At 48.1% G+C, this 22,257-nt stretch overlaps 1 protein-coding gene across 1 annotated transcript in view; it reads left to right on the top strand.

Annotated features, from left to right (window-relative positions):
- The window catches only part of SUSD3 (sushi domain containing 3), a 63,612-nt gene that overhangs the window by 12,046 nt on the left and 29,309 nt on the right, over window positions 1-22,257 (top strand). The window contains exon 2 of the mRNA XM_035337409.1: window positions 10,980-11,053. Within this exon, the coding sequence (XP_035193300.1) occupies window positions 11,020-11,053 (34 nt within the window). The 5' untranslated portion in view covers window positions 10,980-11,019. The remainder of the gene's footprint in view (window positions 1-10,979; window positions 11,054-22,257) is intronic.

Raw genomic sequence — 22,257 nt, forward strand, 5'->3', positions numbered from 1 at the left:
GGCAGAGGAGGGCTTGCTCTCACACAAGTCCTGCAGCTCAGTGCTTGGTTGCAGCTTTCAGCGCTGACACCATCACCACAATGTCCTTTATACAGTGTGTTAATAGGGGAATACAGAAGCATGCTCTATAAGGCTGGAAGGGAACATTCTTATCACCCACCTAACAAATGTCACAGGCTCCTTTCAGTTAATCTTTTAGAAAAACATCCACTTCTGATGTAAAAGTGGCTGGAGGTTGCAAATTCACAGCTGTGTTTGGGAAAATCCCCCTCAGCCATCCCCATCAACGTGTGTGCTGTCTTTGTAGCATCATGCTGTGTGTGCTCAGCTTGGCTGGTTTACTGTAGCTGGTTAGTCCAAGGAGCCAAAAAATGTTTAGTCCCTGACCTTAGGTATTTATAACTGCCCATGAAGTAATCCCATTACTCTTCCTCCAGCAAACCTATGAGATTTGTGTGTGTGTGTGATATTTTCACTGTGCTCCCCTGAGCCCTTCCCAAGCTGGCAGTGTGCCTCTCCTGTCAACACCAGCACTGGGCATGGCACTTCAGAAGCTGGCAAACCTGTGCCAGGTACAGATATAGGAGGATTTTCCAGCTGTTTCTTGGTATTTCTATCTCTCCACTCATAGCCAGCGTTCATCTTTTTGGCCCCAGGCAGCACCAGAAATACCAGACCAGGTCTTTCTCTATTTCGACTCTGCAACCTTCCTCATCCCCACCTTGCTGCAGTCCTCCGGCCTCCTGCAGATTTGGGGCACCTTTGGGGCAGATTTGGTGCACATCTGGTGCTTTGCTGTGTCAAAATGCCTGCTGCCAGTCTGCAGCCAGCTTACCAAGGGAGCTGAATTTCTCTGTTTCTAGCTGCTCTCCTGTCTTTGTGTCCTTAGCAAGCTTTGCCTGCTATGATTTTATATTTTATTCCAGGTTATCAGTATTCATATTAAATAGTTGGATGTCCAGCACCAGTCACCACAGGAACGCAATAGGAACGGAGATGGGCTGACCATGATCTCTCGGTTACGGTTTGAAGGCTGTCAGTCTGCCCGCGGTTAATCCATGTTAATCCTTCAGAAAGGAGGATTGAGACTCAGCGCAGCTCACTCCAAGAGAGGGGTCTGGGGGAATCCAGCACGCTTTAACTTCTGCGTGTTGACTTCCTGCCTCTGATTTGACTTCGTTTGTGAATGTCCCTGTACAAGCAGGCTCCTGAGCAAAGTGTCATACTCGGTACTCGTTCTGGAGTTGTTGGAGTAGGCTGGGTCCAAGGGAGGATAAATGGGGGGAATGAGTGTAGTGTTGGAAGCTGAGCAGGAGAAGGCTGTTTGGATAAGCTTTTGGGTTTGTGTTTGTTTCTGTTTATCTGAGGGTATTCTGGACGTATTTGTTCTCGCTATTGACACATGGAGCAACCAAGTACAGTTACCCCTGTTTCAGAGATGAATAGCTGTAAAGCTCAGCTGATCCCAGATTTGTAGAAGTGCTTACATTTGTAGCTCCTATGTAATAAGAATTAGGTACTTAAATAGGAATAAGGCATCCAAACACCTTCGTATAGCTAAGCCAAAATTCTTGCCCTTGTCTACAGAGGGAAGACTTTGGAACTGTAAAAAGTCAAACCTGTTCCCATAACCCAAGATAATATCTCAACCATTTGATCTATTCTACAGGCACTTCAGGGGCAAACTATTACAGGCATGAGACACTGGCACACTGACTTAGAAGAGCCTTCAAACTAAAAAGAAAAAAAAAAGAGAGAAAAAAAAAAAAACTATAATCAATAAATCTTTGTTTGTTTAAAAGTAAACCCTAGAACTGCATCCTGTAGCAAATTACAAAAGAGCAAAGAATGGATGACTCATTTTCTTGTCACTTAGTGTTTTTTTTACATAATCTCGAGCTCCAGGAAGCAAGAGGGCCAATGGGATCCTGGCGTGCATTAAAAGGAGCGTGGCCAGCAGGTCAAGGGAGGTGATCCTCCCCCCACTCCTCTGCCCTGATCAGGCCTCACCTGGAGTACTGTGTCAAGTTCTGGGCTCCCCAGTATTTTTTGTACAGGGATCTCCTGGAAAGAGTGCAGCAGAGGGCCACAAAGATGATACAGGGCCTGGAGCATATTTCCTATGTGGACAGGCTGAGAGACCTGGGTCTGTTCAGCCTGGAGAAGAGGAGACTGAGAGGGGATCTCATCAATGTGTATAAATACCTGAGGTGTGGGAGGCAGACGGATTTGGCCAACCTCTTTTCAGTGGTTTCTGGGGACAGGACAAGGGGCAACGGCCACAAGATGGAGCCCAGGAAGTTCCGCACCGACATGCGAAAGAACTTCTTCATGGTGAGGGTGACGGAGCACAGGGACAGGCTGCCCAGGGAGGGTGTGGAGTCTCCTTCTCTGGAGATATTCAAGGCCCGTCTGGACGCCTACCTGGGCAGCCTGCTCCGAGGATCCTGCTTTGGCAGGGGGTTGGACCCGATGATCTTTTGAGGTCCCTTCCAACCCCTACAGTTCTGTGATTCTGTGAATCTGTGATTATGTACCAGTATTGACTTCAGAGGAGTTTAGGAGCTACTCGGTTCTCTGTCCTGGAGTACAAATTGTAACATGGCACGCTTCTTTCATTTCTAACTTGTTCAGTTGACCAGAAATCTAACTCTTGTTTAAGGTGAAAAATGAAATTTTAGTTTTTAGACTATGTACCAAGCACTGAGTACTTCTGTGGGACCCACCAGAGGCATCTCCAGTGCTGTCCTGAAAGACCTCTGACTTAGGAAAACATTTGGTACATATTATTGATGTTGTCCATTGCACTCATTTGCCCATGTTAACTGAAATAATAGTCTCTGCCTGTGCCAGAAGTACTGCATTCTCACAAGGGAGACAAAGAAAGGTCTATAGATAGATAGGTACATATATATAGATAGAGCTGATGCACTGAAGTGTTTTTGGAAGATTAGCAAGCTCCTGAGCACGGTGCTCTAATGTCTGATATAAATCACACCCGTGCTGAGCAGATGCAGCCACCTAGAAAAAGCAGGGAGTTAAATTGCTCAGCGGCGGTGGGGAGGGAAGAGAACCTGAGAGGTTTTAAGAGCTCTCCCTTGTTCTCCCTGTGCAGTGAAGATGGGGATTTGTGAAATGAAAAACAGCTTTAAAATGCATTCTGAGGTGGTTCTGCTCTTTTCTGGGCCCTCTTCTGAATTCCCGTGTTGAAAACACAAATACAAAAGTCAGCCAACCCCAGGATGGCAAGTTGGATAATACAAATGTGTTAGGGAAAGATCTGTAGGCATGAGTTAGGGTCCCATTGTATTACACGCTGTGTGGGAACCGAGAGCCTTTGCCTGGAAGGGTTTGTGTTCCGCATAGAGGAGATAGCAAGCAAGAAGGCAAACCAGGACAAAAAGAGGCACATTAGTCTTTGTCCCTTGCCATTTCCCTGATATTACCATGTTATTTAAGGACTCAAAGCTTGAGAATTGGAGCATCTGTAGTGCCATCTGACTGGGAGTTTTCCCAAGTGGTCCAGCTTCCTGCAGCTCAGAGGGAACCTTGCTTCCAGGGTTAGGCAGGAGCTTCAGGCTGAGTCAGACATGGAAGAACCTTTTGCTTCTATCCCAGCTAAAAACCTGCAGTTTGAGGCAAGTGAAAATGTATATCAGCATGGTACATTAATTTACACTGTGCATACATAAACACTACTTTTTGGTTTGTTGCTGTTTTTTTTTTTTTTTTTTTTTTTAAGAAAGAAAGAAAAAGGAAACAAACACTCAAATGAAGCTGGCCAGAGTTGCATGCCGGCGATGCTCAGCTGAATGGCCTGTTCTCTTTGTTGTTACCTCCTCACCTGTGCTGGGAGCAGGCTGTGCCCATCTGAGAGCACAGCACATCATGTGCTCTGTAGAGATGGCATGATAAGCCTCGCCCGAGCACGTCTCTGATATTCAATATTCAGTCAAACAGTGGACTTTGTGCCTCCTGCCACTAAAAGCCAGCCACCTGGGGCCCAGGGGAGGCACCCGGTGTCCAAGGCTCCATCATGAGGACCTGGAAGGATTTCTGGCACGAGGAGGGTGATCCAGAGGGACAAGCACTGCCTGAATGTCCCACGTCAGCCCCAGGAGCTTCCCAAGGCTCTTGTTCTTGCACAGGGAATCCAAGAAAGGCAGAGCCAGCCTGAAGGAGAGCAGAGGGGGTGGATCAGCAAAGATGATGACAGGACACTTTTATTTATAGTCTAACTAAACCAGTGAGAAGGAGCTGTTTGGCGTGTGAAAGGGGAGGGAAATCGCACTCCCCCTTCTCAGCCCCTTCGTGTGGAGCAGTAGCAGCTTGGGTTTGGCTCTGCAGAGGTTACCTGTCCCCTGCCTGTTCCTGGTTTCCTCAGGAGACAGGTACCTCCAAGCCTTTTAGGGAAAACACATAGCCAAGCCCCATGCCTTGCTTCAAAGGTGCAATTTGCTACTTCAGCCTGCTACTTGTACATTTTTTTTTATTCTCCTTCTCACCCTGCCTGCCAATTGTGCTTTATTGCAGCAATTTGGAAATGAACTCCTTAATCTTTCACATTGTTAGGAGAACGATGGTAACTTCACTTCCCACTTTGCAGAGAGCAAGAGAAAAATGATTACTGCACATTATAATGTGGTACCAGCTAAATAGGGGCCAGAGCAGACTCCTGTCAGCGAGAATTTCCTCTCGAACTGTGTGGGATGGGGAGGCTGAGGCTTTCTTGGCTGTTTTGTTACTTTCTGATAAGCTTGTTAGTATCTAAAACTATCACTGGTAAAATGCTCGCAGTAAAAGCCACGGATTATGATTGCTAATCATAATGTGAGCCAGTATTCAGAGCAAGCAGAGCTTCTCTAGGCACAAAGAAACCTGTACCTGCCAGTGGGGCTGTGCAGGGCTCGTTAAGAAAGTGCTGGGAAATGAAAGTAATGGGAACTGCTGTAATGCAGGGACGTCGGTTGCTGGAGTGATGACATAACAGCTGTAAGGAAAGGCAGCGATTCTGTAAGGTACAAGAAAACATCCTCATTTACTTGGTCTCTCCACCTCCAACTTAATCTGCTGCCAGTTGTTATTCCTGACGTGAGCTATGGATAAGTTTCCAGATAACTACCTCAGTGCTAGTAGGGGAATAGAGATGAATCTTAAGGAACTAATAAGACCAAATAAAACGTTTAGGAAGAAACTTTGTCATTCGTGCCTTCATCCCGTGTAGCTGGAAGTGGCTGAGTACATCATGATGCTCTCGGGGACGTTACTTTCTTTGGAAGGCAGTCAAATGCCCGCCCTCATCTTCAGCAATTTCTTCTGCTGCTTTCTCAGGAACCTGCCGGAGCATGCCAGCATCTCTGCAGCGTTTGCAGGTTTGTTAGCAGAAATAAAGGAAGGCTGCTTTATAGGCAGAGACATCTTGTGTGCCACAGCACTCTGGCAATGGGATATATTGGTTAATTGGCACTGCTTTCTAACAGCTTTGTGTGATCGTGTCACTGATTTCCCTCACTGGGCACCTTTGGACAAAGCGTCTCTCGGAACACGCACGGGAGGTGGTGGCCCTCCTGCGACAATGTAAATCACTGGGCAGTTCATGGTGGGAACGGGCATTTGGGGCAACATGAACCAGAAAGGAAACTTGGTGGGAGGTGAGGGATCCTTGGAGGGCCATACTGAAAGGGCAAACAGCCTGCAGGTGCTGAGCTGCCAGGCTGGGAAACAGCAGGTAAGTAGGATGCAGGCATGGGCAGCTTGCCTGTGGTGTCTGTTTCAGTATTTGTTCCAGCACTCACTGCCTGGTGATGTTTAAGGGTTGGACTGGCTACACTTCTGGGTGCTGGATTCGGTGTTTGCCCTGCCTGAAAGCAGGACTGGGGATCTCTCGTGATCCCTCGCAACCTGAAAGAGTCTCCAGTTCTGCAATGGCTTGTAATTTAACCTCGGTAATGTTTGGTGTCACTTGGGTTTAATTAGGTTCAGGATCAGAGTTAGAGCAGAAGAAGAGGAAGAATATTAAGTGCTGCTTCGCTAGGTCTCCTGGTGCATGGACTGTTAGCTATCAGCTGGTGGTTTGTTGCCAATGTTATGTGTATGCCAAAACAGCATAACTTAGGTTGTTTTGCTTTAAACACCTTACTTGGGAGAGTATCTAGCTGAGGCTCCTGTATTGCAATTGTTGTCTTTGGCTTCCATATGGGAGACCAAAATGTCAGGATGGAAATGGCATTACTGACTGTGCAAGTGAAGCTATCTTGGTTTTAGAATAATAACAGAATACAAACCTATGCATAAAACACAAAATCAGTGTCACGCTGCAGAAGGAGCAGGTTCAGTCCAGCAAGTTGCCTTGGTAATTCTACCGGCATCTCTCAATGGGTGTACAGAGGATGTCAGAGATTACCTGTGGCAGTTTGGTCTGGAAGCCTACTCCACACCTAACAAATCCTTGAGGCTTGGACTGTTCCCGAGAGCCACAGGACCAGCAACAGGAACTGCGATGTGCAGCAATCAGCTACGCTTGGGATTTCACCTTTTATTCCCTGTCTTCTTTAAGAGTGAGAGTCTCTTTTCTATGAACTCAGGGCAACAGACATATGGGAGTCATCTTGAAAGAACAAACCTAGCAGGAAGTAAAGAAACTTCTCATTTATTTAAATAAGGAGTAAAAGCCAGAAGGTGCTGCGTGTAGCTGGAGCTCAGTGGTCTTCTGTTTTATGCTGCGCTTCATCAGATCTAGGAGAGGTTTTGTGGCTCTGAACACTGGATGTGACTGTAGTCTACAGAAAACCTATGTTTATGGCATCTAAATACTGATGGGAAACTGTCAGGCTCTGTCCTGGGATGTCACAGGGAAGGATTTCTGCAGGCCTGGGTCTGTAGCTGTGTAGAACCCAGTGCACTGGGGTATTGCCCCAGGCAATTCTCTGCAAAAATCCCCCTAAAGCAATATCGCATGGGGTCTCCTTTAAATCCTGTTTCTTTTAGTTTTTCAAGTACACACAGTAAACAAGTGCTGCGGAACTGCGTTGGTGTGCAGAGTGCCTGCAGTGCTCTTTCCTCTGGTGAGCAAGAAAAATGTTTCCAAATCTCCTGTTTTGTTCCCCCATGTTCCAGATGTGCCATCCTGCCACTCCTGCGGCTCCACGGAAACTGGGCTGAATGCAAAACTCCCACAGAACTCGGGTTAATATACTTCTTCTTTGTTTTACCATAATGAATTAGTTAAAATCAAGAGAGCTCTTCTGGGGGAAATACTCATTTTATGTTCTACTTAGTTTTAAAATACGAAATCATCTCTCACTTCTCTCCTGTTTATTGTTTCTTACAAATGTAGAACAGCCTCTTACAGAACAGCAGTCTGAGGGCATTTGCTTTTATGCTATTTAAAAACCAAGCAAGCACAAACTGCCACAATATTTATGCACTTAATCTAGATGGGAGATTTGTATGTGATGATGCAATGTGAATTTTTATATGTGTGCATCTATCTCTATAGAAAATTACTTTTTATCCAGTTCTAATCGTAGTATTTCAAGCATATAGGAGTGGGTCTGTTACTGATGTAAATGCTAAAATTACAGAAATAAACTGCCTGTTTAGCTTTGGGATTTAGATTGAACCTCCTGGTCTACAGAGGCTTTGCTGCTAAGGTCTCTGATATGGCAGAAGCGTGATTCCTAGCCCGGGGTGATGGTCTGGTAAGTGAGCAGACTCTGTTTCTTTCCTGTCTCTAAGGGAACTCTAAGGTTTGCAACTTAGGCACTTGTGCTGCACTATATTTTGTGCCAAGTATTGAAGACAAGAGATTAAGACTGCATAGGAACTTGCACCGATGGCGTTATTGCCAGAGGCAAGGAGACGGCCGGGCTGCAGCCCGGTCACTGCAGCCATCCCCTCTGGCCTGACTCTGTCTCAGTGCTTACAAAGCTGGTGTCCTGCTTGCACTCAGCACTTGGGTGTTCATGTAATGTGATGGAGCTGCGTTATCTTGAGGGCTGAGAGCATCAGTAGCCAACAAAACATCCCTACTCCTAGAGTACATGCACAGCTGCCGTGGGTGTAATCCACTCGGACAAGATCCTGGGGTGGCAGCAGTAGGTGCTAAATGCAGCTGTACGTGATATTAAAATTGGCATAGTTTTGTGTTTTCTTGGAAACACTGTCAGTCCCTTCTGTGCCTTATCTGAGCTATGCTTAGCTACAAAGGAAGACCCCTTTGGCTGCTGATGTACCCGGGTCAGGGTCTGCTTTCCCTTGGCTGTGCTGTGCTGCTGCGGTGACGGGGATCTTGCTGCTGGCTCTGCCCAAACCCACCTGGTAAGGGCTGAGTACACTGAGGTGGCTGAAGTTTACTTCTGTTATGACTGAAAAAGCTCTTCCAGAGTTGGTTTTTCAATAAGAAAACTACAACAAATGAATATTTGCCCCAGGAATATATGAATAAAGGTTTCTATGATCACTTTTCCAATGCAAGGAGGAGAGATGCCCTGAAACTGCTCCATGGTCTTCCTCAGTTGCTGAGATGTTCCCTTTCCTGAATTCTTTGTGATCGTACATACCCTCTCTATTTTTAGGTTATGCTTTAATTCCATTAGTCTGCAGTTTTCCAGCTTTTCTTTTCGGAAATTGGAAGGTGAATTTAAAACAATGAAACACCACTAAACTCGATTGGGTCTAGAATTGTGGTCACATAATTTTGGATTTGTAGCAAATTATTTCTTCTGCTTTAACTTTCTAACCTCAATGGCAGCGCCAAGTCAAGTACTTCTCACAACTCTTTTCAGATTATCTTTGTTCCCTTTTGTGCAGCTAGGATAAATATAAGCTAGTTTAGGGAGGGGGAGAGATGGGGATCTCAGCCTGTGATCGTAATTCATCCTGAGATGAAGCCACTGCCAGTCAGCAGTTCTCCCTCCTGATCTCTTATGGGCCAGCACCAGAGGAGACAACATATGGTACCATTAGGCACCATGTATGTTGTTGGCTGAAGAGTACTCTGGGATTTTATCCATGCCCAGCAGCCAACACGAATTTTTCCGTGTTGATCATGTAGCAGCACAGGGTGGCACTGGTGGTGACCGTGCTGTGATGGGCACAGCGGTGAACCGGCTCCTGCCCAGAGCAATGTACTGGGGGAATTGGTAGCTGAATGCAACCCACAATACAACAGAATTTAGCAAACACATGCAGGAATAAAATAAAAAATAAAAATAAATAATAAAAAAGAGCAAGCTTAGGAGCCTCAAAGTTCTGTGATCTTGACGTTAGTAATTTTAAACCATATCTTTTGGATTTGAGTTCTCATGCGGATTTGGAACCATTCAGGTTTTCGAACTCTGGCAAGCTTGATTGTTTATTCATTTTGCCAGCCAGGTTATTGCTCACTAGATTCCTGATTTGTGAGAGCAGGTCCACCTGTGTGAGCCCCAGCAATCAATTTGTTGGGAAGGATGAACCCTTACGGTGTTTCCACAGACTTTGTTGTCATAAGGGCTCAGTCTGTGGACGAGAAGTACTCAGTGGCAAGAAATTCTGGCTGCAGCGGGAATTGTGTGCAAGATCTCAGCACGTAAAACTTCAGCTTTGTCAGTCATGTGTCTACAGGATGAAAGAAAGATGAATGTGCTACTTTGGCTGTACACACTTTTTAAATGGAAAGTTTGTCATTTTGACTTGGTAGCTCAAAATGTGTCCAGTTCTTGGTATTTTTAGGACATATTCATGTACCAGTCAACTGTGGACAGTCTCCAAAGATAGGACACAGTTTTACTGCCTTTTCACTTAACGCAATATATTAAAGACTAAAGCAAAACAGACAACCAAAAAATGATGTGTTCCAGCAGCCAAATCACTGGCTGTGCTTAGAAAACTCCCTTGCAATTTTAATATATCATAGATTAAAGTTATTTGTAATCTAATTTAAACAGGTGTAAATAATTTCCATTAAAATCCCAAAGTGTACATGGGAGTGCCTCTCTCACTTTCTTTCTTTCTTTTTTTTTATTGTTGTTTTTTTTTGTGTTTTTGTTGTGTGTGTGTGTGCTTTGTTATTTTTTTTGTTTGTTTTTTGTTTTATCCTATTCTCCCTCATTTAAATAGTTACTAAAGCTAGTCATGTTATTAGTCACTAATAATGTATTTTTTTGTGTGTCAATTAAGCTGGAGTGCCAGTTAACAAACAGCGAATAACATATTCTGGATTGCAATTTTTACTGGAAAGGCTTTTGTACAACTTCAAGAACACTGCACACATTTACAGAGAGCTTCACAGAGCTTGACTGTCTGGGGAAACCCTCACGAGCAGGAGCAGCAGCATCTGCCCATTGTGGCCAGCCGAACTCTGCTTTTCCAATTCAGGAAAATATTTTTATATTTGTTTGTGTGCTTTGCTATTCAACCAGCTCCAGCTGGCAGTCACCTCTGTAGTTGTGTGGTTGGCCTGAACCCCAGTGTAGGAAATGAATCGGCAAACCATGTACAATTTTGCATATTTATTCCTTACTTTTCTTTGCCTTTGTGGCCAAGAGACGGGGATCCTGCAGTCGGTGGGGCGGTGCAGTCTCACACGTCCGAGCACTTGACAGCTGTGTCGCCTGGTGTCCCCGGTCACTGAGGAGCATTGTAACTTGCGCACTGGCTTTCATTTTTCTGGTGTTGCCTGAAATATAACTTCTACTTCTTCCTGCCAGTTCTGTCTTTTTTGACAACAGCAGCAGCATTATTTCTCACCCATGTCAGAGTCTTGAGATGTCCAGCATGGAAGAAACGTTCCTGCCGGCTAAGCATTTTACCCGGACGGCCTGCCTGCTTTTTGGGGGGGGAAAGTTCTGCAGACAAGTTCAGCATTTGCTTTATTATCCAATTTTATTAGCTTTAAGTGTGTATGTGTGTGTATATAAATACATAAATATATATGGCTTTACATGTTTTAGCTGATGCTGTTCACTATTTTCTCTCTCGTGCTCCTGTCCTCCCAGTCTTTCAGGTTGGCCGTATGAGAGCCTGTGGGTGTCAACCATGACTGCAGTCAAGAACACTATGCCAGAAAAAGGTGAGTTTTCTACTGCTGCTTTCCTTGAAACTCGAGAGCACTTCCCTGGAGGCTATGGACAAGCTTCTCCAAGCCCTTGTGCCTTTTTCAGGTTTTAATATTTCTTTACTATTTCATTCATGCCTGCGTTATGGCTTGCCGATGTTAGCATGTTCCATTTGACTCTTGGGGCTGCAGGGATCAGTTTAGGCAGCTGTGATCAGAGGGCCAAAGAAGCTTGCAGACCATACACAAGGGATCTCGTATGGCTGCTAAGGAACTAATAACTTGAGTTTTCTCCTGACAAATGGGTTGTATCTCCTGGCTGCCTCTCCATGCCACACTCTAGCTCAGAACTGGGAAACATTTGGGATTTATGACTGTGATGAATCTATCATTTACAAAAAGAGGTGCAGCCCAATGTGAGCATTTGCAAGGCCTGGTACACACTGGAAAGCCCCCAGTATTCCCCTGAGTTTTCCAGATCAAGGTCAGTAGTTCAGTTAGTCATGGGACTGCAGGATGCCTCGTGGGGTTTCTGTGCTGGCCCAGGCAGGATACTTCATTTATTAATGCCCAGGGAGTTGATCCTGGCTTCTTTTGCTGTCTCTGCCTGTTTATATGAGAATGGAGCTGATGGTGAACTGTATCCAAAGCCCAGCAATTCTGAGTAAGCTGAAGTAAGCTGGTTTGGTGATATCACTTGTAGAATGAAATATTTTCTGTGAACTGAGCTCCTGATAGACTTGTGTCAGAAAGATTGCTGTTCTTTTTTCATTACAGGGAAGATACTTCTTGGTTGAACTAGAGAGACTTGAGACCAGCTTACTTATTAGCACTTGTTAATATAATTTAATATACAGGTAACTCTAACAACCGCGCACATCAGGAATAGAAGAGGTTTTTGCTTCAGGCCAAATATTTAAGCTATAGCTCTACTGTTCATGCCCCTACATGGTAGGCTCTAACAAATGGTTATTACAGAAAACTGCCTGCATAAAGCTGCCTGCATGAAGTGTAACTGTATTTTATACAGAGTAATAAACGGAGAGTGAGTGGATCCACTTGACTTACTCCAGCCACCAGCAAATGTATAGCTTGCACTTTCAGAAGCTGCTGACATATCTCTTCATAACGTGTGTCGGGAATATATTTTCTTCATGGCTGTACTCATTAAAAATAAGCACCCGAGGTTTCACAGAGAATTGAGGTACAAAGACTGAGTGGATACAATGAAGTAAAGGTACTAATTATGGGAGGTAAGTCAGCAGGATTTGGAGCGCTGCCAGATCACACAATGTGTTTTGGATGACTGTAACTCCAGGGGTTAGTTTGTGGTGGGAAAATAAAATTAGCATAAATATCCTAATAATTACTTTCCTTGTCTGTGAAATCAGATTGACAAGTCCTGTGGGGAGAAATAACTCCTTTAACGAGTCTGCAAAGGTGATGACTGCTGCACTTGTTCTTGCTGGTATAAATTTGGACTTTCAGGTATACATTGTGTCTGTCCTGGCTAATTTTGTTGTGAAGAGAAAAAACAGGATGTAGAGGTGTGCATTTAGTTTCAATTTAAACAAAATAGGTACACTCAGGAATGCATTCCATGCCTTTGCTTAGAAGCCTTCTTGGTGAAAAATGTTGTGCATGTTGAAGATGCACAGGCTCAAATTCAGCTGCGGTCTGAAGCCAAACTCTTGCTGACTTGAATATTTTTTTCACTTATATGTAATAGGGGTGAGCTTTCCCCATCTTCTGGGGGATAATTTAAAAATTATCACTTGAACCTTGGGTTTATTCATGGGCCTGTCAGCTTTCTCTGCTTTGTGTGCTTTAAAACAGACCATCTCACTCCTGTTGATAACATTGTGACCTTATATAAAAACTGTCTGTGGCGTGGGACTCAATATCCTGTTGGCCTCGCGCACAGTGCCTTGCAACTTCTCCATCTTAAACCCTCCACATTTGCTCGTGTGCTCTCAGCCCCAAGGCAGGAGGGGCAGCTGCTGAGGAACAAACACCCTTGTTGGGGGGGTGTTAATGCAGAAAGCCGAGCTCCGTTCTGAATATGGATCACAAGGTGTCATTGAGCAAGGTCACTGATTTCTTCTGCCTATTTTTGGTAGCCCACAAGGAGGGAAGGGGTCATCCTCACTGAGAAACAAATCTTTCTCCCCCTTACTCAGAGAATTCTGCTACTTGTTTGTAATGCCAGGGCGCTGGGAGATGTGTTTCAGCAGAAAGCTGCTTTTGTTTAAAATCAACAGCTCCCTGATTTTCAAAGCAGATCTACTTTCCAAGAGCTCTAGGTCTTAAGTGGAGAGGAAAATCCCACTGCTTGGTTGCATTTTTATTCCTCCTTATAATCCCCCTTCTTAATGCCACACAGCATCTTTTCTTCTAAACTAGCTTCTGATTTTTGGAACTGTTTTCACATTTAGATCTTAAATGTAAGAATGATATATATATATATATATCCTATTTGTTAGAGCAAGCCTCCCTCGTGCCCTCTCAGCCTGAGTGCCCCGATATCTGGATGCCCTGTGGTTTTTGGTATGTTTCAGGCAAGGGTTCCTGGTGTGAGTTTAGCTCCATTCGAAACCCAATGGGAGTGAAAATAGTTCTCTTCTTCAGTGTCCAAATTCCAGTAGCTGGGAGTGGAAGAACCTGAAACTCACCCATTTCTTCTTCAGCTTCCGCCTGCTGCATCCCCCCAGGGATGGTGTCTGTGGGCCTCCTATCTGCCCTGCAGGTACCACGCTCCTCAGCTCGGCCCTTCCTCAGATAACTGCCATCAGCTCCCAGCAGACAGACCCTGCTTGTGGTGAGCCCGTGCTGTTTTCTTATCCCTTGTCGAGGCACCATCGTATCCCCTGCAACCTGTTGTCAGGCATTTTTTTGTGGACTGTCCTCTGACTTCTCTGTCCTGCTGAAAGCCTGGAAGTGTCACACAGACACAGTTTTTCGTTCTTTTCCTTTTGAACGAGCCACTTGCTTTCTGTCTCTTCTTTCCCAGTTCCTCCAAGAATTCCCCATTATTTATTTCCTTTTACTTTGTGTGTGTTTATTCCAACACCATGCCTCTTAAAACTATCTCTACAGGCTCAAATGCTGGTTTGGGGGCTTAAATGGAGAATGTGGAGGCTCGGAACAGCTGAGGCTGGTTTGCAGTGCGCTCATGCACATTCGTAGCAGGGCTCAGGGCTGTTGAGCCCCGTGGTGCTGTGCAGTGTGCATGTTTGTGATGTGGGGATTTGCATGTTCTTACCATTTATTTTGTTTTCTGATTCCTAGGCTCAGCACAAACAATTTAAATGGGAAAATAAAAAGCAAATAATGATAATTCTATTATAATTTTAAGAAACTGAGCTGGGAAAGAAAGTGTGACATCTGCCAGATTACCACGGGCACCAAATCCCAAACCAGACATGAACGTGTAAGGCCATGTCTACTTAACTGTAACTGCGCTGATCAGCACCAAACAATGCTTGAGGAGAGGGCTTGCGTGCGAGCGTGCCCAGTAACATTTTATCTTGTATTGAAGACACAAATGGGTGTTCTCAGAATGTTTGTTTTTCCAAGCTACTGGCAAAACTGCATGTATATTGATGCCACCTGGCCTGCTGCACTGTGTTAATTCTCTTCTGTTGCAGAGGGAACAAAACCCTCCCCTCTTCACATTAACTCACCGTCTTCAGGCAGTGCTCTGGTGGGATATACACAGCTGCATGTAGCTGTGCTTTCCCCTCCCCGTGTCACTGCCCCGTACCTAACAGCAGCACAAGGAAATACAAGTTACTGAGCTACGGCCCCATCCTGAGTCCAGCACCTCTCCGACTTCTGCCCACATCTCCCAGGGAGAAGCGCAGGGTTCCTGGGCAGAAGGAAGGCAGAGCTTTGGGTGCAGTCCGTGAGCGGTCCCCTGGCCGTCAGCCCTGTGCTGGTGGCAGCCCAGGAGCAGGTGGAGGAGCTGTGACAGCTTGCACTGGAGTTTGGCCCGGGCACGCAGCTTGGCCCGTGGCACAAGTGATGCTGCAGGTCCCCGAGTGCTGTCTTCCTTGCTCAGAGGAGTTCCCTGGATCACCCCTCTCTGCTGTGAAAAGCAGCTCTGTATCTCCCACCTTTAATCACTTTTCTGTTAGGGCTACATCCTTTCCTGTTATGCCCTAGCTGCTTGCAGTCATTTGAGAAGAGGTTTTGCTGAAACCCCTTCTATGAATATCCAGGTAGAAAATATCAGCTAGATAATATCCTTTCCTGTTGACTTCTTTAAACATCCCCAGAGGATTTTTGAGATACAACTTGATTCCATTTGTAAAAGTCATGTTGACTCTTCCCCAGTATATTAAATGTATTCATGTTTTTACTGATTTTATTTGCTAAAACATTTCCTACTATCATGCTGGTACAGATTTTGGGCTTACCAGCCAATAGCTTCTGAGGCCTCATCTGAAGGAAATCCTTCTGAAAAGCTGGTGTTGTGTGCTCTATTTCAGGCCTTGGCTAATTGAGAAGATTTTAAGTGAAATGTTATGCATCAGGCTTAAAAACTGATGTGCCTGCTTCATCTTGAGGGTTTTGGGCCACTTGATGAATGCCACCTGCTATCATTCTTTGCCTATGTGGTCCACAGCATCTTCTACCATCTACAGACCATCTTGTGCATCCCTTGAAAGAGGAATTTTGGCTTCCCTCCCTGTTTTCATCACGAGTAAGCAAAGAATGAATTTATCTTTTCTGCTATGACCCTATCTTCTCTGAGTGCTTCTTTCATATCCTGATCAAAGACCCCACAGGCTCTCTGGCAGAATTCCTGCTTGTAGGGCACCTGAGGAGAAATTTACTACTCATTTTGATGCTTTCTGCAAATTGCTCCTCTACTCCTTGACCTGCTTTTTGTGCCGTTCCCATTTAATCTGCTGGATTTTCTACTCTTCCCATTCAAAGGCAACTTCAGATTTTCAAAAGGACACCTACCTGCTCCTAATAACCCTCTCCCTCCAGCTTTTCCTTTCTGATCCTTCTCAAGTCCCATCCGCTAAGACGGTGTGCCCTGTGCCTCCAGCCCCGTGGCCGTGAGCAGCCTCCTCTCCGCAGGGGAGGATCTGACCCTCGTGGCTCCTCCTTAGTGGCTGTTTTCTAGCAGGGCCTCTGCTCTGCTTCCCCTTTCTGGGCTGAGTACAACAGCGGTGAATTGCCTGGCTCCTGCTGCTCTTGCAAAGGTGCCAGATCTTGAGCACATTGTGGTCTGCAGCAGAGGCTCGGGGTGAGGCTTTGAGGCAGGCTGTGTGCTCAGGGCTGCTGCTGCTCCCAAAGGAGGAACCACCTCCCTCGGCAGGGCACGCCACTGATTCAGAAGCACCCTGGGGCCACTAACACTTCGTACAACCTAGCAGATGATTTCATTGCCATTTGAAAAGGTCTAGACTTTCTTTCAGGAATCTAATTGCTGAGCCTGAGGTGGATTTCCAGCAACAACACCTGTGCATGCGTTATCTGATTAGAACAGAAACCTGTGGCTGAGAGCTACTGGCCTTTAGAGAGGCACAGAACAAGCAATGCCTCCTGCTCAAAGCTTCTGAGCAAGGTAGACAAAACCCGGTTTTACTGCCGCAGGGATGAGGGTCTGATGCTCAGCAGGAGCCAGGCAGCTTCTGCAGCAAAAAGGGAGGAGGAGGAGGTGTCAGGGGGCTGGCTGCAGGGGAGGAAGGTGCCAGAGCTCAGCCTGCTGCTGCTGGAGGGCTGGGGAACTGGCACGGGGCTGGGGAGTGCGTCCCTGCAGCTGGGCTCTGCAGCCTGGGGCTATGCGGGCAGTGAGGCCACAGGGAGTGTTGCTTCAGCAGTCTTGTGCCCTTGGCAGTCTTGAGCCAGCCCTAATAACTGGGATTAGAAGAAAGGCGGTGCCTTAGGGCAGCTTAGTGAAATCCAGCAGTCAAACAACCGCTACGCAAAGGCAACAAGTGTCTAGTTGTCCTGCATGGCTTCCAGTGGTACTGAAGGCTGAGCAAGGGGTCCGCTGTAGAAAAACTGGGCTTCAGCATGGAAGCTTTCATGATTTTCAAGATGTGCTTTCCATGCTCTTCCTTCTTTCCATCCTAATTTCCTGTATGTGTTCCCGTTATACTGATGAGATTTGTCACTAAATTGAAAGCATATTTGTGTGGGAGGGGTGGTACTCAAAGTGCAATCACATTGCCGTTGTTCAGAGGTGGATGGCAACACCTTACCTGGGCAAAACTCCCTTTTATTACAGCTGGACTTTAAGTAAGCATTACAGAAATTGGGTCAGTGTAATTGGCCACTACATCCATTGAAATCAGCAGCAAGACTTGTGCTGGTGGCAGCATGAGCTGTCACCTCACGGTTGGCTCCAGCCACGGCCCTAGTGCTGGGGGGGCTCGCTCAGCAGGTGTTTTCAGGAGCTGCCACCCTGCTGGGTTATGGCAAAGCTCTGCTTTCCATTTTGAAGAAAGACTGGTTGCCAGCGGGAGGGGAGAAGGGTTCCCATTCTGCTTTGGAGCTTGCTTCTGGAGGTGCATGTAACAGGAGGCCTGGCTTGTAACATGGTGTGTGCAGCCTCGCAATAGCAGCTGTCGGAGCGGTGACTGGAGGAGAAAATCACTGAGGGACTCGCCTGCCTACGGTATTGCTCCAGATTCACGGGCATGAAGGAGTGGACTGAGGGAGCTATGGCTCCTGGTGACTTCAAGGGGATTTCAGAGTATTTGGCATTACTGCAAATGCAGACCTCATTTGTAAGCTGCAGAATTTTCACAAAAAAAATAAAAATAAAAAATCCTAGAGCGTGACTATTACTTTTAAAACCTGTGTTTCAGTTGTAGAGCTGGAAATAGCAGCCCTCTATATCCGCAGCATTTCCGCAGCCTCCCTGGCAGCTAAGCACGGAGGAAGGGGCGCCGTGCCTGGGCGCAGCGCAGCCGTGGTACCCGTGGGTTCAGTCCCTCGCCGCTTGCGCTGCCAGCAGAGCCTGGGATCTGTCTCAGTCCGTCTGGGCTTGGTGCATGTTGGAATTTCATCTCCCCAGTCTGCTCCTGCAGACTTTTTTTTTTTTTAAATCCGTGTGGAAAAAAAAAAATAATAATGAGAGGGTGAAATAAGCGGAGCGAGCGTTAATAGCCCCGGCCCATATGCTCAGCGCCATCCTGCAGAGCTCCCGCAGCAGGGCCCTCTCATCCCCCGAGGCAGGGTCAGCAGCCCGGGGGTGCTGGGCTGGTGCTGAGCCCCCGCTGCCTGCCCTGAGGCTCAGGGCCAGGCGTGCCAGCGGGGCACGGGGCCAGGGCTGGGAGCGATGGCACAGCCCCGTGGGGACTGAGTTTGGGGTCAGATGCCGGTGATCTGGGGGTGGCTGTGTGTCACCCCGGGCTTCACCCCGCCTTCCTCCTCCTCCTCCTCCTCGGGGCGGGGCGGGCTGCCGGCGGCTCCCCCGGGACATCGCCTCCCCCCGGCCTGGCCCCGGCGGCGGAGGCGGGCACGGCTGCACCTGCCGGCACGGCTCAGCTCGGTACGGTTCAGCCCCGCTCAGCCCCGCTCAGCCCAGACATGCCGGCAGCCACGGCGCCGGGCCCGGAGGTGCCGCGGAGCGCTGCGCCCGGGCGGGACGGCGGCGGCCCCCCCCGCGGCTACACAGGTACGGGGGGATGCGGCCGGGCCCGCCCTTCGGGCACGGGGCGGGACCCCCGGGGGGTGGGTTGGGGTCTCCTGTCTTGCCCCGAAGGCTGCAGGAACCCCCGTTGAGGGGCTGCGGTTGCCCCGGGGTGGGCTCTCCGTAGCACCCCCCAAGCTCTGGGGGCACCCCGGGGGGCGGCGAGGCCCCCACCGTGCTCGCAAGGGGCTCGGAGCTGGGCAAGAGAAGGGAGACTTTATGGGGCCGGCAGCTCGGAGGCGGGCAGCAGCCGGGGGAGTTCGCGGGGCTCGGAGCTCGCTCGCCGGAGCACGACCCGAAGGGACCGGCTCGGCACGGGTCGTGCTGCCGGGGGCTGCCGGCCCCCAGCACAACCAGCCTCCTGGTGGGCGTGGAACGGCCCGGGGAGAAAATGGAGCCCCGGGGGTTCCGCTGTAATAGGGTGATGCACCGAGGGGTGGAATGGGAAATGAATCAAAGCTCTCTTGCTTCCTCTTCTCCCCCCTCCACCCGTTTCGTTGCCCAACCCGGGCAGGGGAGCACGTTTCCAGAGCTCCTTGGCTGGGCTGGGAGCAGTGAACTTGCTGGCGATGGGAGCCGATGGGGCTCTGGCCCTAGCGCAGGTGGGACACGCACACTGCACCTGGGCTGTCACCTCCGCAACTTTCAGGGGCTGGGGGATACAGAGGGGTCTTGCTGCCCACGGCAGTGCTGGATCAGGCTCCAGCAGCTGCCTGCTTACAGCCCCGGCGAGCCCTGAAGCTGGTAAGGTAAAGCAAGAGGATCCTGCCGGAGCTCTGTGCCGCGCTGCTCGCCCAGTCTCTCCCTGCCTGCTGCAGCTTACAGTGTAGGTAGTTCTCTGCCTTCAGCACCAGCAGTGCGCAGCACTTCTCGAGCCCGGGGACCTCATCCCCCTGTAGCCCGCCCCCCTGCACCCACCTAGCTGTGAATGAGTTCACCCCCGCAGTCCTGGAGGGCTTTATCGATGACCCGGTTTTTATGATGCTGATGGAAATGAGCAAACATGTTTGGGCTGATGGTGTAGTGATGCTTTAAATTGCATCCGCTGAGTGTGCCTAACTGCGCATTTAACTTGAGTTTAATAGAGCAGTTCGTTTTTAAAAACATGGAACAGGTTCTGGGGACCGTCCCTCAGAATTAACAACTCAAACACAGGCATGGGCTCTGTTTGTCTAATTTTTGCTAATGCTGCTAATTATTGACTTTTTTTGCTTGTGTAAAGTCACGAGTTTTGGGCTCTGTTTATTTGTTGTGTCAAACTGTCCCCTTGGGTTGGGCTGTGCCCACAGGCGAGATGGGTCGGAAGGGGCATGTCCCATGTTGTGCTCAGCCTTTCCTCTTCCTGCCTGGGATAATCTTGCCCTATACAGGCCTGTGGCAAAACTCCCAGAAGTGTAGGATCTACCAAAAAAACCAGCATGCAGACTGGCATCTCAGCCTCAGTTAATGCCTCGGATGCCCACAAACCTGACTCCTGGGTCAAGCCGGATCACTGTACTCCACAGCTAGCAAATACGGGCATTTTTCACCATCTGTATTTTTGAAGTCAGTACAAGAGAATGTGGTGTTATGTTTGTTATAGTACCTCTAAGGAGACGTTTCTTCCTGTACTGAAGAACCTGATTATTTAGGCTTTGTGTGGAGAGGCTGAAAGGGAGAAACCTATTTTCAGGCCAGGGCTAGCTAGGGGCAGTCCTCCTTCGGCCGTGTTCCCAACCAGAACAGCTCGTGCTGTCCTTCCCAAACCACCTGCAACAGCGATGTGGACCAGGAGTGATTATTAGTGGGTGCCAGATTGGAGTCAAAAGGGACTGCGCAGGACCAGGGCACAGATACACCTGTGTGTAAGTCTGCATCTATTGCGGGGCCAGCAGAGATGCTCGCAGCAGGCCCTTTTGCCAGACCCACTGGTGGCATGCTCCCCGCGAGCTCCCTCGCAGCCTCTTGCCCACTGCTGTGGAGGTCTGTCCTGGCCTTCCCCATCCAGGTTTCACCTTGGCTGAATTTAGCAACTTGTAGCAACTTGTTCGTTGCTACAAGTGTACTGAGCTAGCTGGATGTGCTGCTGTTAAATCTGAGTGGTTTGGATAGCTAAAATTATGGCTACTTGGTGTATAATTTTAAATTAAACTCTTGCTCAGGATGCTTAATTTAAAATGTGACATGTTATTTATGCAGCAGCTTTTGCAGGAGAAGTGACCTCCAGAGAGAGCTGATGACAACTGTTATACAGCACCTTTCATTTGTCGTACTGTTATTGGTGATCATTTTTCTTTGCTGCTTTGATTGGGTAAAATTTCTGGCCCTGGCCGGCAGGGTGCTAATAATAAGTCACATGGACAAACTCCTTCGCATGCTCCTTGTGCAGGGGATGAAAGAAAGCATTGCAAGATTTCCATTTGAATCAATATATGAATGAGAGGGAAGTTAAAAGAAATTCATTGCACAGCCTGATGCATTTAACACTTAGGGTCTGACAGCTTCCTGCAACACAGCTGTGACATTCAGGCACGCTCTGCTCTTCCTGCTCCTGCCTGCCTGCTGAGGGCTGGCATCTCCCTCCCACCGTCCCTCCTGGACTGAACCCAGGGGGACCGCCGCCACCCTTTGCTGGGAAGGTGCAGCAGGGCATTGCAAAGCAAGCAGCGAGCTCAGCCTCATTTCCACCTCCCGGTCACAGCCAAGCAACAGCTGCGGCTGCAGGTGGGTGCTGGGACGCTCGCTGTGCTGCTCTCGTGCTCTGCTAGCAGACGGGCAAACAGAGAAGGAGCGTGGGCAGGGGAAGAGTGCAGCAAACTGTCCCGGTGCCTCTCGAGGCTGCCTTCTTCAATTGTGTTTTTAAATGATACTGATGCTTTTATGTTCTCCTTATCATCTCGTGGTTGTTGTGCTGTCACAGCAGCATTACAGTGTTATTGCCTTGCTGCAGTAGTTTACTGTGGACAGATGCTCATCAACTACCTCTTGCCAGGCCCGTTATATTATCTGGAGAAGCCTCTGAAATTCTGAAATGCTCATCGAAGTGGTGACTGAGCGGTTTCCTGCCCTGTGGGCACTGTCAAGCAGAGGCAGGGACGGCCCCATGGCTGCAGAGCTGCGGGCAGCACAGCCGCTGGGCTGTCACCGAGGTGCTGCTGCCCCTGGAGCTGCTCAGATTATAGCAGAGGCTCATGAGGTGGAATAGGAAAGGGAGGAAGGAGTAGTAAAGGCGTGTAATTATTTTCAGTCTCCACATCACTGAAGCTGGGGCTCTAGCCCTCTGTTTGTCTAGAACAGCACCTTGGTTTGTGCTGTGCTTCTTCCCCCAGCCCCCAGTGCAATCCTGTAGCTCTTTTAAGGCTGCTCTGCCCCAGACTGGGGCAGCACCTGCTGCTAGAAACATCAACCTGCTTCTGCAAATGCATCAGTGCAGCCACAAAGGTAATGTAGGAAAGAAATTCAAAATGTGCCACAAACTATGATGCCAGGCTAGAACTTGGTAGCCCTCTTGCTGCTGGGCAGTTCATAGTTGTGGTTCAGTCATATTCCTTTGCCTTTCCCTAACCAGGAGGGAAGAGAGGCT

Source organism: Oxyura jamaicensis, chromosome 12 (genome assembly GCF_011077185.1).
Source record: "Oxyura jamaicensis isolate SHBP4307 breed ruddy duck chromosome 12, BPBGC_Ojam_1.0, whole genome shotgun sequence".
NCBI lineage: Eukaryota > Metazoa > Chordata > Aves > Anseriformes > Anatidae > Oxyura > Oxyura jamaicensis.